The following is a 15,778-nucleotide window of genomic DNA, read 5'->3' on the forward strand; positions in this document are numbered from 1 at the left end:
CGTGGCATGGAGTCGATGAGTTTCTGGCACTGCTCAGGTGTTATGAGAGCCCAGGTTGCTCTGATAGTGGCCTTCAACTCTTCTGCATTTTTGGGTCTGGCATTCTGCATCTTCCTTTTCACAATACCCCACAGAGCACTTCATGCTTCCTGCTGCTGACCTGCTCTATGGAGATGGAGATTTCAAGTTCCAACAGGACTTGGCGCCTGCACACAGCGCAAAATCTACCCGTGCCTGGTTTACGGACCATGGTATTTCTGTTCTAAATTGGCCCGCCAACTCCCCTGACCTTAGCCCCATAGAAAATCTGTGGGGTATTGTGAAAAGGAAGATGCAGAATGCCAGACCCAAAAACGCAGAAGAGTTGAAGGCCACTATCAGAGCAACCTGGGCTCTCATAACACCTGAGCAGTGCCAGAAACTCATCGACTCCATGCCACGCCGCATTAACGCAGTAATTGAGGCAAAAGGAGCTCCAACCAAGTATTGAGTATTGTACATGCTCATATTTTTCATTTTCATACTTTTCAGTTGGCCAACATTTCTAAAAATCCCTTTTTTGTATTAGCCTTAAGTAATATTCTAATTTTGTGACACACGGAATTTTGGATTTTCATTTGTTGCCACTTCAAATCATCAAAATTAAATGAAATAAACATTTGAATGCATCAGTCTGTGTGCAATGAATAAATATAATGTACAAGTTACACCTTTTGAATGCAATTACTGAAATAAATCAAGTTTTTCAAAATATTCTAATTTACTGGCTTTTACCTGTATGTATATATGTATGTGTATATATGTATATGTGTCTATATGTGTGTATATAAATATATATATGGTATATATATATATATATATATATATATATATATATATATATATATATATATATATATATATATATGTATTCATACATATATATTCCTCGCGCACTAATTGACTTAAAGAGCGCACTTGCTGCATGTCACGTTATCGATAGTAAAATGCCTTTTTAGACAATATGATTTGCCTGAGTGTCTAGTAGACGGTAGAACATGGACTAGTAAGGACAAAAAATGTTTAACTTGGGACTTACTGCGGGCCGGATTTTGGACGCTGGGGGCCGTAGTTTGGGGACAATGTTAAACCAAATCCTGCATCTTCTGTGACATTACTGAAAACTGCTATTTAGCAGTAATGAAGTTGTCTGCAACTCCAACTACCATATATAGAAGGATGGAAAATTCTGAATGTGAATCATACTTTAAGGTAGTAATGTTTTATAATCATGCTGTATGAAAATGTCATCCTAAGGAAAAAAAAAACCAAAAAAACCACTTCGGCATCTTCAGAATGGATCTGACTATCATTTAAAAAGGTTTCCCTTTAGGGGACCTGTTTTTTATGTCCCCATACCGTCAGAGGTCCCCTAAAGGTGACTGTGGAAACAGAGTGATGTCCCCATTAAGTAAGCATTGCCAGAACACACACACACACACAGACACACACACATGATAAATGATTCATAGGTCATACTTTTTTTTAATGCTATCTGCTTCAATTGCCCACAGAAGGAATGAGATAATCATACAATTGCCATAACTACTATGGCAGTAGCTTCAGTGCAGATTAAAAAAAAGAAAACAACAGGAGATAAGATCTAGAAAAGTCTTATTTAGAGATGTCCGATATTATCGGTCGATAAATGCGTTAAAATTTAATATCGGAAATTATCAGTATCGTCTTTTTTAATTATCGGTATCGTTTAAAAAAAATATATATATATTTTTATTTTTATTAAATCAACATAAAAAACACAAGATACACTTACAATTAGTGCACCAACCCAAAAAAACCTCCCTCCCCATTTACACTCATTCACACAAAAGGGTTGTTTCTTTCTGTTATTAATATTCTGGTTCCTACATCCATCCATCTATCCATTTTCTACCGCTTATTCCCTTCGGGGTCGTTATATATCAATATATATCAATACAGTCTGCAAGGGATACAGTCCGTAAGCACACATGATTGTGCGTGCTGCTGGTCCACTAATAGTACTAACCTTTAACAGTTAATTTTACTAATTTTCATTAATTACAAGTTTCAATGTAACTGTTTTTATATTGTTTTACTTTCTTTTTTATTCAAGAAAATGTTTTTAATTTATTTATCTTATTTTATTTTATTAATTTTTTTTAAAAGTACCTTATCTTCACCATACCTGGTTGTCCAAATTAGGCATAATAATGTGTTAATTCCACGACTGTATATATCGGTTGATATCGGTATCGGTTGATATCGGTATCGGTTGATGTCGGTATCGGTTGATATCGGTATCGGTAATTAAAGAGTTGGACAATATTGGAATATCGGATATCGGCAAAAAGCTATTATCGGACATCCCTAGTCTTATTACAAACAAACAATCAAACTCTATGCTAATAAAGTACTTTTTGGCTTGGAAAGGTAAAGACAAAAAAGAAACATGAACATAAATTGTATTTTACCTGTGACAAAGCAGCTATGATAAGCCAGTCCATAAATGAACTGTTGGAAAAATGACCTGCGGACAAGAAGCACAAATATAATTTCATTTTTAGTCGTTGCAGCTGCATTATGACCAACTTATCATCACGTTAACGGAATACTATAATATTAAAGGCCTAATGAAACCCACTGCTACCGACCACGCAGTCTGATAGTTTATATATCAATGATGAAATCTTAACATTGCAACACATGCCAATACGGCCGGGTTAGCTTACTAAAGTGCAATTTTAAATTTCGCGCGAAATATCCTGCTGAAAACGTCTCGGTATGATGACGCCTGCGCGTGACGTCACGGATTGTAGAGCACATTTTGGGACAGCATGGTGGCCAGCTATTAAGTCGTCTGTTTCATCGCAAAATTCCACAGTATTCTGGACATCTGTGTTGGTGAATATTTTGCAATTTGTTCAATGAACAATGGAGACAGCAAAGAAGAAAGCTGTAGGTGGGAAGCGGTGTATTGCGGCAGGTGTTGTGCCGGATAACGCACCCCCGTCGTAGAATGCACCCCTTGACTGTTGTGCCGGATAACACAGCCGGTTATCCCGAAAGATGACAGTCAAGCTTTACCATTGGCCTGTGGAGAACTGGGACAACAGAGACTCTTACCAGGAGGACTTTGAGTTGGATGCGCAGACGCGGTACCGTGAGTACGCATGCAGCTGCGGCTTCCAAACATTTGATCGCTTGCCCGTACGTGCGTGCCGCTATGTGCATGTCACGTACGTAACTTTGGGGACTTTGGGAAAATATATGTGCTGTATGAACTTTGGGGAGGTGAACGGTACTTTGGGCTGTGGGATTGAGTGTGTTGTGCAGGTGTTTGAGTTGTATTGGCGGGTTATATGGACGGGAGGGGGGAGGTGTTTGTTATGCGGGATTAATTTGTGGCATATTAAATATAAGCCTGGTTGTGTTGTGGCTAATAGAGTATATATATGCCTTGTGTTTATTTACTGTTTTAGTCATTCCCAGCTGAATATCAGGTCCCACCCGCCTCTCACAGCATCTTCCCTATCTGAATCGCTCCCACTGCCCTCTAGTCCTTCACTCTCACTTTCCTTATCCACGAATCTTTCATCCTCGCTCAAATTAATGGGGAAATCGTCGCTTTCTCGGTCTGAATCGCTCTCGCTGCTGGTGGCCATGATTGTAAACAATGTGCAGATGTGAGGAGCTCCACAACCTGTGACGTCACGCTACTCGTCTGCTACTTCCGGTACAGGCAAGGCTTTTTTATCAGCGACCAAAAGTTGCGAACTTTATCGTCGATGTTCTCTACTAAATCCTTTCAGCAAAAATATGTCAATATCGCGAAATGATCAAGTATGACACACAGAATGGACCTGCTATCCCCGTTTAAATAAGAAAATCGCATTTCAGTAGGCCTTTAATATTAATATTCGTTGGCTTGAGTCCTCACCATGCCGCTGCAGACGTCCACCAAGCCAAGTTGACGAAATCTGCGATTGTGGGCTGCGGAAGCAAGAATGAGAGCTTAGAACAGGTTGCATGCTCTCCACAAATCTGGCTCAAGGGCACGTCGGTACCACAAAGACTCCTCGTGGTGCAGCTCCAGCCTCGCTGTTGGGCACACGCTCACAAACTGACTGGTAGTCAAAGGACTGCTTGCGGTTGTAGAAGGAGTTGTTGTAGAGCGCGAACATCAAGTAGGGGTCCACGTCGCTGAAGAACATGCCCACCTGTGGACGGCATGCAGTGGGGTCAGCGGGGGACGGGACGGGACGATGGTATGAAAAGTGTCCTTGATGGACGTCAGCCGCACCTTGTTCCAGTCGTCCTTCTGGTTGGACATGATCAGGAAGCCTCCGTCGTCCACCAAATAACACAGCAGGTCCTGCAAACAATTCAAATATGCTAACGAGCAGAAGATGAAGTTGTGGTGAAGATGAGGAACACTCACGTCACTGTTGGCTTCACAGTCCATCTCACAGCCCTTGTTTGGTCCACACTGTCACACATGAGCAGTTATTAATAACTATAATCATCTGATAATAGTAGGGATGGGAATTGATAAGATTTTTCCGGTTCTGATTCCACTTTCGATTCTGCGTAACAATTCTTTAACGGTTCTCCTATCCTTTCTTATTTGAAAAAAAAGATAATAAAAAGATTGATTAGCATCAAATTTGTTTAGTTTAGAGCAGGGGTGTCAAATGTACGGCCGAACAGGTTTTTCCCGGCCCGCGTGATGAGTTTGCCAAGTATAAAAATTAGCTGCTTTTTTTTTTTTTTTAACGAAAGAAACTGCTGTTCTTAATGTGTCCACTGGATGTCACAATAACAATTATGTTAGGCAAGCAAACGGTTTATACCGGGGCCAAGCAAGAGGTACACAGTAAAGAGGGAATGTGGCTCCTCCTCCTCGACCCACAAGAAACTTAAAACCTGCCGTTTCATGTCTTCTGCTTCGAACACATCGTCATTTGGCACCCTCGTTGCCCCAAAATGTCTCTGTCAAACACGAGAAAAGTGAACTTAAACCTTTTGAATTGTTTTTACCTCCCTTTTGTACGGTTTGTTGAGTTAGCACTGGATTCAATCCCAGAAAGACTGGCTTAAAGTTTAATTCTGGCTTTGTAGATACACTGAGACAAAGTCTAAGCTCATTATGTTTTTGAAGCTGCACCAATTTCCTCAAAATTTTCAACAAACTTGAAGTGTTTTGTCTAGAGGATTATTTGTGATTTGTACGTTTTCATAATGTGCTTGTTCTATTTTTGGCCAAAGTAAAACAAAAAAAACAAGCTTTAGTTAGTTGTCTTTATTTTAAGTTTTCATGCCATGATTTTAGCATTAAAGTTAAAGTACCAATGATTGTCACACACACACCAGATGTGGCGAAATGATTCTCTGCATCTGACCCATCACCCTTGATCACCCCCTGGGAGGTGAGGGGAGCAGTGAGCAGCAGTGGTGGCCGGGCCCGGGAATCATTTTTGGTGATTTAACCCCCAATTCCAACCCTTGATGCTGAGTGCCAAGCAGGGAGATAATGGGTCTCATTTTTCACTTCGGAATAGATTTTCTCCCATGCGGCCCCTGAGCTAAAATGAGTTTGACACCCCTGGTTTAGAACTAACATGGCCTTAGAAAGCCAACAGTGAGGTCTTAAGAGGCACATAGCATGGGAAAAAACTTTTGAAAATACATTTGAAAAAGAAATTCCGTAGAATTTAACAAAACAATAGATGTGGAAATTACATTTCGTAACATTTTAAAAACTTTTAACAATCTTTGTCAGCGATACCTATTGAAAATATACTGTGCAATATACTGTGCAAAGGTTTGTTTAGATTTACAAGGTGAAACTTATATAATGACATGGGCTCATAGACTTAGACTTCTTTTCAAATTTGAACTTTACAGTACAGATAATAATGACATTTCATTGCATTAGCTCATGGTAGTGCAGGATAAAAAAGCAATAAGGTGCATATATAAATAAATAAATAGGCTACTGTACAGATAAATATATTGCACTTTTGCATATGCATCCATGTTTATGGATGTATGTTATATTGTCTTTATATTCCAGCTAGTTAATCCATTTTTGGGGGGAATTCAGGGGATTATTATGATGCGTTCAAGAGTCTGATGGCCTGAGGGAAGAAGCTGTTACAGAACCTGGAGGTTCTGCTATGGAGGCTGCGGAACCTCTTTCTAGAGTCCAGCAGTGAAAACAGTCCTTGGTGGGGGGTGGGAGGAGTCTCTGCAGATTTTCTGAGCCCTGGTCAGGCAGCGGCTTTTTGAAATCTCCTGCATAGGAGGAAGAGGAGTCCTGATGATCTTTTCCGCCGTCCTCAACACTCTCTGCAGAGACTTCCAGTCTGAGGCACTGCAGGCTCCAGTCCAGTCAGAGATGCAGTTGGTCAGTAGGCTCTCTATAGTGCCTCTGTAGAATGTGGTGGGAATGGGGAGAAGGAGCTGTGCTCTTTTCATCGGACGCAAAAAGTGCATGCGCTGGTGTGTAGAGACCAGGTCATATTGTCAGTTATCTGCATGACACGCAACATGAGATATTTTAAACCTTCTTTTGATATAATGTTGATATTTATTGCTTCCAGCTTGTGAAAACCTGGAATTGAACGTCTCAGAAATGTTGGCCATTATCATCAAAGTTGTATTAAATAGAGACTCGACATATGTCACTTTGCACGTAATGAGTTAATATCACATATTAGTTTTACATTTGAAGTTAATTGCTGACATGAATGGACTTTTACACGATATTCTAATTTTATGAGTTTTACCTGTATGATATGACGACTGAGAGAAAATGTGCAACTTTTCTCTGACTACAATTGAACATTCACCTACCAAAGGAGCATCTATGTGGCAAATTGTTGTAAGCTTTTGACCACAGACTTAGTCACTTCTCGGTGACATTTATCTGTCCTGGTCAAGTGCTACTTTTCCCTGCCGCAGTGAAAGTGAGCAGCGGACATGAACTGGAGCCGTTACTGCCCGCTTTGAAATCAGTCAAAATATGTCTTCTCAGGCTTGTCTAAATAAGAAGGCATTCATTTCAATTTAACAGGTAATAACGCTAACATTATCGGCGGTATTAATACTTATTCTATTCACGTCAGATGACTGCTGCTGCCTGGGAAGGAGATTGGTGCGGTTCAAAAACGCGACATTCATTGCATGTTGTATTTTCAAATGTTTCATCGTATTGCTCGTATGTCCTCCTCTTGATGAAATAGCAACTTCGGAATTATTAAAAGTAGCACTGTACCATTTTTTTTTTCAATCAAAATGTCGGCAAACTTCGGTGCGCTTTTTCCGCCCGGGAACACGCCGTGTTGCGTAATGACGTCATCCCCACCCGGAAGAACCGTTAAGAGAACCGCTAGACAAAATGGCAAATGATTCATAATACATTGAGAACCGGTTCTAAACAAGAACCGGTTTTTGATTCCCATCCCTAGATAATAGACAGCATAAAATACTTCTTTAGGTACAAGATGTAAGAATATGATGTCTTTACAAGATCATTCTGACAGATGTTTCTAATATTTTGGTTGCACTTGTTTGCATTGGTACCTAAGGAAGTAACTTGTGTGTGCTAATTACCGTGAAGAAAATAACTGTATGTACAGTATGTTGTTTTTGTAAATGAAGTCATTGAAAAACTGAATGAATCACAACATAATAGTCTGTGTTGTTGCTCATGTACATTTCAAAACTCACAATGTTGGAATCTATACATTTAAAAAAAATGGAAACATATGTGAATGTACGAAAACTAAACACGGAAAAGGTTGGTTTTAAACATTCATATTTCATTATTATAACAATCCATCTATATTTTGATTGTGTTTCTACAAACCCCGTTTCCATATGAGTTGGGAAATTGTGTTAAACGGAATACAATGATTTGCAAATCCTTTTCAACCCATATTCAATTGAATGCACTACAAAGACAAGATATTTGATGTTCAAACTCATAAACTTTTTTTTTTTTTTTTGCAAATAATAATTAACTTAGAATTTCATGGCTGCAACACGTGCCAAAGTAGTTGGGAAAGGGCATGTTCACCACTGTGTTACATGGCCTTTCCTTTTAACAACACTAAGTAAACGTTTGGGAACTGAGGAGACACATTTTTTAAGCTTCTCAGGTGGAATTCTTTCCCATTCTTGCTTGATGTACAGCTTAAGTTGTTCAACAGTCCGGGGGTCTCCGTTGTGGTATTTTAGGCTTCATAATGTGCCACACATTTTCAATGGGAGACAGGTCTGGACTACAGGCAGGCCAGTCTAGTACCTGCACTCTTTTACTATGAAGCCACGTTGATGTAACACGTGGCTTGGCATTGTCTTGCTGAAATAAGCAGGGGCGTCCATGGTAACGTTGCTTGGATGGCAACATATGTTGCTCCAAAACCTGTATGTACCTTTCAGCATTAATGGCGCCTTCACAGATGTGTAAGTTACCCATGTCTTGGGCACTAATACACCCCCATACCATCACAGATGCTGGCTTTTCAACTTTGCGCCTATAACAATCCGGATGGTTCTTTTCCTCTTTGGTCCGGAGGACACGACGTCCACAGTTTCCAAAAACAATTTGAAATGTGGACTCGTCAGACCACAGAACACTTTTCCACTTTGTATCAGTCCATCTTAGATGAGCTCAGGCCCAGCGAAGCCGACAGCGTTTCTGGGTGTTGTTGGTAAACGGTTTTTGCCTTGCATAGGAGAGTTTTAACTTGCACTTACAGATGTAGCGACCAACTGTAGTTACTGACAGTGGGTTTCTGAAGTGTTCCTGAGCTCATGTGGTGATATCCTTTACACACTGACGTCGCTTGTTGATGCAGTACAGCCTGAGGGATCGAAGGTCACAGGCTTAGCTGCTTACGTGCAGTGATTTCTCCAGATCCTCTGAACCCTTTGATGATATTACGGACCGTAGATGGTGAAATCCCTAAATTCCTTGCAATAGCTGGTTGAGAAAGGTTTTTCTTAAACTGTTCAACAATTTGCTTACGCATTTGTTGACAAAGTGGTGACCCTCGCCCCATCCTTGTTTGTGAATGACTGAGCATTTCATGGAATCTACTTTTATACCCAATCATGGCACCCACCTGTTCCCAATTTACCTGTTCACCTGTGGGATGTTCCAAAAAAGTGTTTGATGAGCATTCCTCAACTTTATCAGTATTTATAACCACCTTTCCCAACTTCTTTGTCACGTGTTGCTGGCATCAAATTCTAAAGTTAATGATTATTTGCAAAAAAAAAAAAAATGTTTATCAGTTTGAACATCACATATGTTGTCTTTGTAGCATATTCAACTGAGTATGGGTTGAAAATGATTTGCAAATTATTGTATTCCGTTTATATTTACATCTAACACCATTTCCCAACTCATATGGAAACGGGGTTTGTAATTCAGTGGAAGAAATGTGTTGGGCTGCAGCTATCAATTACTTTATTAATCTAGTGATCTATCAATTATTTTGTTCCATTAATCGCGTAATTGGATAAAACACACTTTATAGCCTCAATGCGTATTTTACATAAAATAGTTAAATCAAACAACAATTTTTCTCCTTGCTATAACCTTCATTCTTTTTTTTATAAATACATCGACATTGAATTGCTCTTCTTTGCATATTATAATTTCGAGCACTGCATGCCATAGTTGTTAATTTTTATTTGTTACACTCATTTCAATATTAATAATAGCAACATACGATAAATACAAACCTCCTTCCACTCGATTAATGGTTGCAGCCCTAGAAATGATTACATTCCTATATAATTCAGAAGAAATGACACTAATGTGAATATATATTTTGAATATTTGTTAGTTTGTGTGCATGAGTGGTCATCACAGAACCAAATGCTCATATTTGTAATAGGGCTGTCAAAAATAGCGAGTTAACTCATGTGATTAATCACAAAAAAATATTGCATTCATCATGCACATACGAAGATTAATCACACACAATTTATTTTGACTTTGCCTTAACGGCAGATGGTTACCTAAAAGGTGGACAGTGATGAGGCCAATGTATAAGCCAGTGCAAAGATGAGCGAGGAAACTCAGACTGGTTTGCTCACTAATTTCAAAATAAACAGTAATTTAAATGGTTACCAATTTTTGAGTAAATTAATGACGTACATTGAAGTAAAACATTTTTTTTAATCAAAGTTCCCGTATGACATTCTGACAATACAATTGCATTTGTGTCAAAAATATTGATTTAATTAATCCTATGCAAGCCAGTATTAAACTGATTAATCATCATTAATCCAAATTCAAACATGATCAGAAAATTAATAAATATAAAATAATTTCACCGCACTAGATTGTTGTATATATTATAGAGCAGTGATTCTCAAACTGTGGTTTGCGTACCACTAATGGTACAGAGGCCTTATCTAGTGGTACGCCAGATAATCACTTAATGAGATATTAAACCTGAGTGTTACTGTTCAAACTGTGTGTAATGTTACAGTAGCCAAAATATTAAAAGTACTTGTTAAATAAAACCCCTGCCTTGTTTTTGATGAATATTTAGGCCTACTATGCCACTGTATTTTAATGTTGGTCATTATGGTGATACTTGGAAAGCCAAGTGTTTTATGAGGAGATATTCGGTGAAAAAAATTTGATTATAGAAACATTATCATATTGACAATATTGTACAGTAGCATGTCAATAATTGAGAATATTGTACAGTAGCGTGTCAATAAATGTGTTGTAGTGTAAAGCACATACAGGTGCTGCTCAATAGATTAAAATATGACAATGGTCATATTGTAATTTATTGAGCAGCACCTGTATGTTTGTCTATGTGTGCGTGTATACACTCATTTTAATGTGTACATGTGCATATACTGTATGTATGCGTGAATGTGTACTTGTGTTTATGTGTGTGTACACGTGCATATGTATGTGTGCTTATGTCTGTGTGGGTATTACTGTATGTACAAAACCCAAAACCAGTGAAGTTGGCACGTTGTGTAAATCGTAAATAAAACAGAATACAATGATTTCCTAATCCTCTTCAACCTATATGCAATTGAATAGACTGCAAAGACGAGATACTTAACGTTCCAACTGGTAAACTTTGTTATTTTTTGCAAATATTAGCTAAATTGGAATTTGATGCCTGCAACATGTTTCAAAAAAGCTGGCACAAGTGGCAAAAAAAAGACTGAGAAAGTTGAGGAACGCTCATCAAACACTTATTTGGAACATCCTACAGGTGAACAGGCTCATTGGGAACAGGTGGGTGCCATGATTGGGTAAAAAAGCGGCTTCAATGAAATGCTCAGCCATTCACAAACAAGGATGGGGCGAGGGTCACCACTTTGTGAACAAATGCGTGAGCAAATTGTCGAACAGTTTAAGAACAACATTTCTCAACCAGCTATAGCAAGGAATTTAGGGATTTCACCATCTACGGTCTGTAATATCATCAAAAGGTTCAGAGAATCTGGAGAAATCACTGCACGTAAGCAGCTAAGCCTGTGACCTTCGATCCCTCAGGCGGTACTGCATCAAAAAAACGACATCAGCGTGTAAAGGATATCACCACATGGGCTCAGGAACACTTCAGAAAACAACTGATGCAAAGTGGAAAAGTGTTCTGTGGTCTGACGAGTCCACATTTAATATTGTTTTTGGAAACTGTGGACGTCGTGTCCTCCGGACCAAAGAGGAAAAGAACCATCTGGATTGTTATAGGCGCAAAGTTGAAAAGCCAGCATCTGTGATGGTATGGGGGTGTATTAGTGCCCAAGACATGGGTAACTTACACATCTGTGAAGGCGCCATTAATGCTGAAAGGTACATACAGGTTTTGGAGCAACATTTGTTGCCATCCCAGCAAGGTCTTTTTCATGGACGCCGCTGCTTATTTCAGCAAGACAATGCCAAGCCACATGCTACAACAGCGGGGCTTCGTAGTAAAAGAGTGCAGGTACTAAACTGGCCTGCTTGTACTCCAGGTCTGTCTCCCATTGAAAATGTGTGGCGCATTATGAAGCCTAAAATACCACAACGGAGACCCCCGGACTGTTGAACAACTTAAGCTGTACATCAAGCAAGAATGGGAAAGAATTCCACCTGAAAAGTTTAAAAAATTGGTCTCCTCAGTTCCTAAATGTTTACTGAGTGTTGTTAAAAGGAAAGGCCATGTAACACAGGTAAAAATTCCCCTGTGCCAACTATTTTGCAATGTGTTGCTGCCTTTAAATTCTAAGTTAATGATTATTTGCAAAAAAACTTTTTGTTTCTTAGTTCAAACATTAAATATCCTGTCTTTGCAGTCTATTCAATTGAATATAAGTTGAAAATCATTGTATTCTGTTTTTATTTACCATTTACACAACATGTGCTTGTGTGTTTGTGCATATATGTACAGTATGTGTGCATGTGCATATATGAATATGTGCATATATTTACGCGTGTGTGCTTAAATACCGTGTGTGAGCTTTGGCGGTTGTCAGTGTGGTTACTGGCAAGAATCTTGAACTTGTCCACCCAGGCTTCAAGGTCCAGTTTGACTCCAACAACTAACACAAAGCAAAATTACTCAGGAACACGCAGGTGTTGGATTAAGAACGACTGAAATATGTGTGCGCTGTAAAAAAAAAAAGAGCCACCAACCCGCTGGTTTGATGGTCTTCCCTCCCACCGTGATGTCCACCGCCGTGCTGACAAGGATGCCGATGGTGTCGTTGTCCGGGTTGAGAAGCTCGTCTCGGACTGCAGGAAGCGATGAAGGAGCGTGTGAGCAGGTGTGCGGCTGCACTGCTGATGCCGTCGCTCACCTGTGCGATGAGGCGCTCTGAAGATGTAGCCCTTGTTGTCCAGACTGCGGCGGTAAAAGCTGGCGTTAAACGGCTCTGGGTCTTCTTCCCAGCTCTCTGCCGCTCTGACATTTAGAGAGCGCACACAGAAAGACATGAAGAGAAGACGACGACTTCACAGAGACTTGGAAAAGATAAGGACTCTCACTTGTTGGGGAACACTCTGGTTACTCCTCCGTCAGTGGCAGCAAACACGGCCAGGAAGCCATACCTGAACAATAATACAAACGTCCATCACATTACCATAACACCTGCTTATAAGAACTCTGCTGTGTTTGGTCAAGGTCCGAATCCTGGCCTGCACCAAACGAGCAGACCAATTCAGAGCTCTGGCCAGTGAGGAGTTGTGAATGACTGCAGGGCCACAACATTAGGTACACCTGCAGACTGCAGGTGTACCTAATTCACAACTCCTCCAACACGAACATTATTGTTTTTGCACTTTTTGGCTTCTTATTAAATAACTTTTGTAACCTATTTTTATGGGCTTTCCTCTTTGTGATGTTAAGTTCCTGTTATGCGCTGTTATACAGTATATGCCTTGAGCTCTTATTTTGAAGGCGCTAAGAGCGGAAGTGATGACACGTTGGAGTGGAGCGGAGGTTTTTGAAAGAAGGTAAATAAAGTGGTCCTCGTGTAAACTGGAGCCTCCGTGTTTGTTATTTTGTAGTTTCATACAGTATAGGCAACATTTATAAACCCTCGGTTACACTTTTTTAAATAGATTCAATCTTGCACGTGGAAAGTTTAAGTGAGGGCTTTAGTTGATATAACACTCCCGTCAGGGGGTGCATTAATCCAGCACAACAGCGGCGCATGGACTTTATTTATAAGTAAAGGTAAGACCATAATAACGTTTTTTTTATTAAATGTGCTTTTTTGTGTGCTACAGTCTGTATGTGTAAAGTTAAAGTTAAGTTAAAGTACCAATGATTGTCACACACACACTAGGTGTAATGAAATGTGTCCTCTGCATTTGACCCATCCCCTTGATCACCCCCTGGGAGGTGAGGGGAGCAGTGGGCAGCAGCGGCGCCGCGCCCGGGAATAATTTTTGGTGATTTAACCCCCAATTCCAACCCTTGATGCTGAGTGACAAGCAGGGAAGAATGCTGGTATGAGCTTTTAAGCATAACCCGTTAACTGCTGCCAATCAAATGGTGAATAAGATACTCTTTAGGGTTCATATGTTTGTAAATCTGACTGTGATGAAGTCAGTGCCTCACCAGCCATCAACCTCACCGCACGTCACTGGCTCTGGCGTAGTTCGGTTGAATGAAGGTCAAATGTAAACGCTACACGGACCAGAGACAAACAGTTACACCAGCTAACGACTATTTCGAATAGTCGGCTAGTTAACGACTATTTTAACGATTAGTCGACTAATCGGATGATGAAGCGTATTCAGTGGCTCCAATTCAGCCATTGGCTTTTTTTAATTTCAGCTTGAGATATTTTTAGTCATGTGCTAACTAACAATAAAGATGACTAGTTCATTCATAAATATGTATTTACAATGTATCTGTGCTGCTCATTAGGCTGTACCAAAAGTAACAATTGAACTTTTGCCCATGTAAAAGCAAGGACAGGCAAAGTGCTGATAAAAACAACGTATCAATTATTTATGGACAGAAAAGGAAAAAATAGCAGCAATAACAACAAAACGACACCAAATCGAGCTAGCTAAGTTCCTCGGGAAGAAAACACAGTCGTGGTCAAAAGTTGACATACACTTGTAAAGAACATAATGTCATGGCTGTCTTGAGTTTACAATCATTTCTACAACTCTTATTTTTTTGTGATAGAGTGATTGGAGCACATACTTGTTGGTCACAAAAAACTTTCATGAAGTTTGGTTCTTTTATGAATTTATTATGGGTCTACTGAAAATGTGAGCAAATCTGCTGGGTCAAAAGTATACATACAGCAATGTTAATATTTGCTTACATGTCCCTCGGCAAGTTTCACTGCAATAAGGCACTTTTGGTAGCCATCCACAAGCTTCTGCTTGAATTTTTGACCACACCTCCTGACAAAATGGGTGCAGTTCAGCTAAATTTGTTGGTTTTCTGACATGGACTTGTTTCTTTAGCATTGTCCACATGTTCTCAATGGGGTTTAAGACAGGACTTTGGGAAGGCCATTCTAAAACCTTATTTTTTGTAATAAAGTGATTGGAGCACATACTTGTTGGTCACAAAAAACATTGATGAAAAACGTTTTTTTTTTTAATGAATTTATTATGGGTCTACTGAAAATGTGACCAAATCTGCTGGTTAATATTTGCTTACATGTCCCTTGGCAAGTTTCACTGCAATAATGCGCTTTTGGTAGTCATCTACAAGCTTCTGCTTGAATGTTTGACCACTCCTCTTGACAAAATTGGTGCAGTTCAGCTAAATTTGTTGGTTTTCTGACATGGACTTGTTTCTTCAGCATGGAACGCTATTCTAAAACCTTAATTCTAGCCTGATTTAGCCATTCCTTTACCACTTTTGCCGTGTGTTTGGGGTCATTGTCCTGTTGGAACACCCAACTGAGCCCAAGACCCAACCTCCGGGCTGATGATTTTAGGTTGTCCTGAAGAATTTGGAAGTAATCCTCCTTCTTCATTGTCCCATTTACTCTCTGTAAAGCACCAGTTCCATTGGCAGCAAAACAGGCCCAGAGCATAATACTAACACCACCATGCTTGACGGTAGGGATGGTGTTCCTGGGTTTTAAGGCCTCACCTTTTCTCCTCCAAACATATTGCTGGGTATTGTGGCCAAACAGCTCAATTTTTGTTTCATCTGACCACAGAACTTTCCTCCAGAAGGTCTTATCTTTGTCCATGTGATGTCAGATCCCCAAACACACGTCAGAAGTGGTAAAGGAATGGCTA

At 39.8% G+C, this 15,778-nt stretch overlaps 2 protein-coding genes across 5 annotated transcripts in view; one reads left to right on the top strand and one right to left on the bottom strand.

Annotated features, from left to right (window-relative positions):
- abhd14b (abhydrolase domain containing 14B) overlaps nucleotides 1–15,778 on the top strand; it is a 52,891-nt gene that overhangs the window by 34,848 nt on the left and 2,265 nt on the right. The window lies entirely within an intron of this gene.
- cacna2d2a (calcium channel, voltage-dependent, alpha 2/delta subunit 2a) overlaps nucleotides 1–15,778 on the bottom strand; it is a 629,987-nt gene that overhangs the window by 12,899 nt on the left and 601,310 nt on the right. For all 4 annotated transcript variants that reach the window (XM_061932344.2, XM_061932346.2, XM_061932343.2 and 1 more), the window contains 9 exons: nucleotides 13,043–13,105; nucleotides 12,856–12,959; nucleotides 12,692–12,790; nucleotides 12,506–12,597; nucleotides 4,460–4,507; nucleotides 4,322–4,393; nucleotides 4,086–4,238; nucleotides 3,959–4,011; nucleotides 2,493–2,548 (listed from right to left, as the gene is read on the bottom strand). In XM_061932344.2, coding sequence (XP_061788328.1) covers nucleotides 2,493–2,548; nucleotides 3,959–4,011; nucleotides 4,086–4,238; nucleotides 4,322–4,393; nucleotides 4,460–4,507; nucleotides 12,506–12,597; nucleotides 12,692–12,790; nucleotides 12,856–12,959; nucleotides 13,043–13,105 — 740 coding nt within the window. The remainder of the gene's footprint in view (nucleotides 1–2,492; nucleotides 2,549–3,958; nucleotides 4,012–4,085; nucleotides 4,239–4,321; nucleotides 4,394–4,459; nucleotides 4,508–12,505; nucleotides 12,598–12,691; nucleotides 12,791–12,855; nucleotides 12,960–13,042; nucleotides 13,106–15,778) is intronic.

This window comes from Nerophis lumbriciformis, linkage group LG38, assembly GCF_033978685.3.
Source record: "Nerophis lumbriciformis linkage group LG38, RoL_Nlum_v2.1, whole genome shotgun sequence".
Classification (NCBI taxonomy): domain Eukaryota; kingdom Metazoa; phylum Chordata; class Actinopteri; order Syngnathiformes; family Syngnathidae; genus Nerophis; species Nerophis lumbriciformis.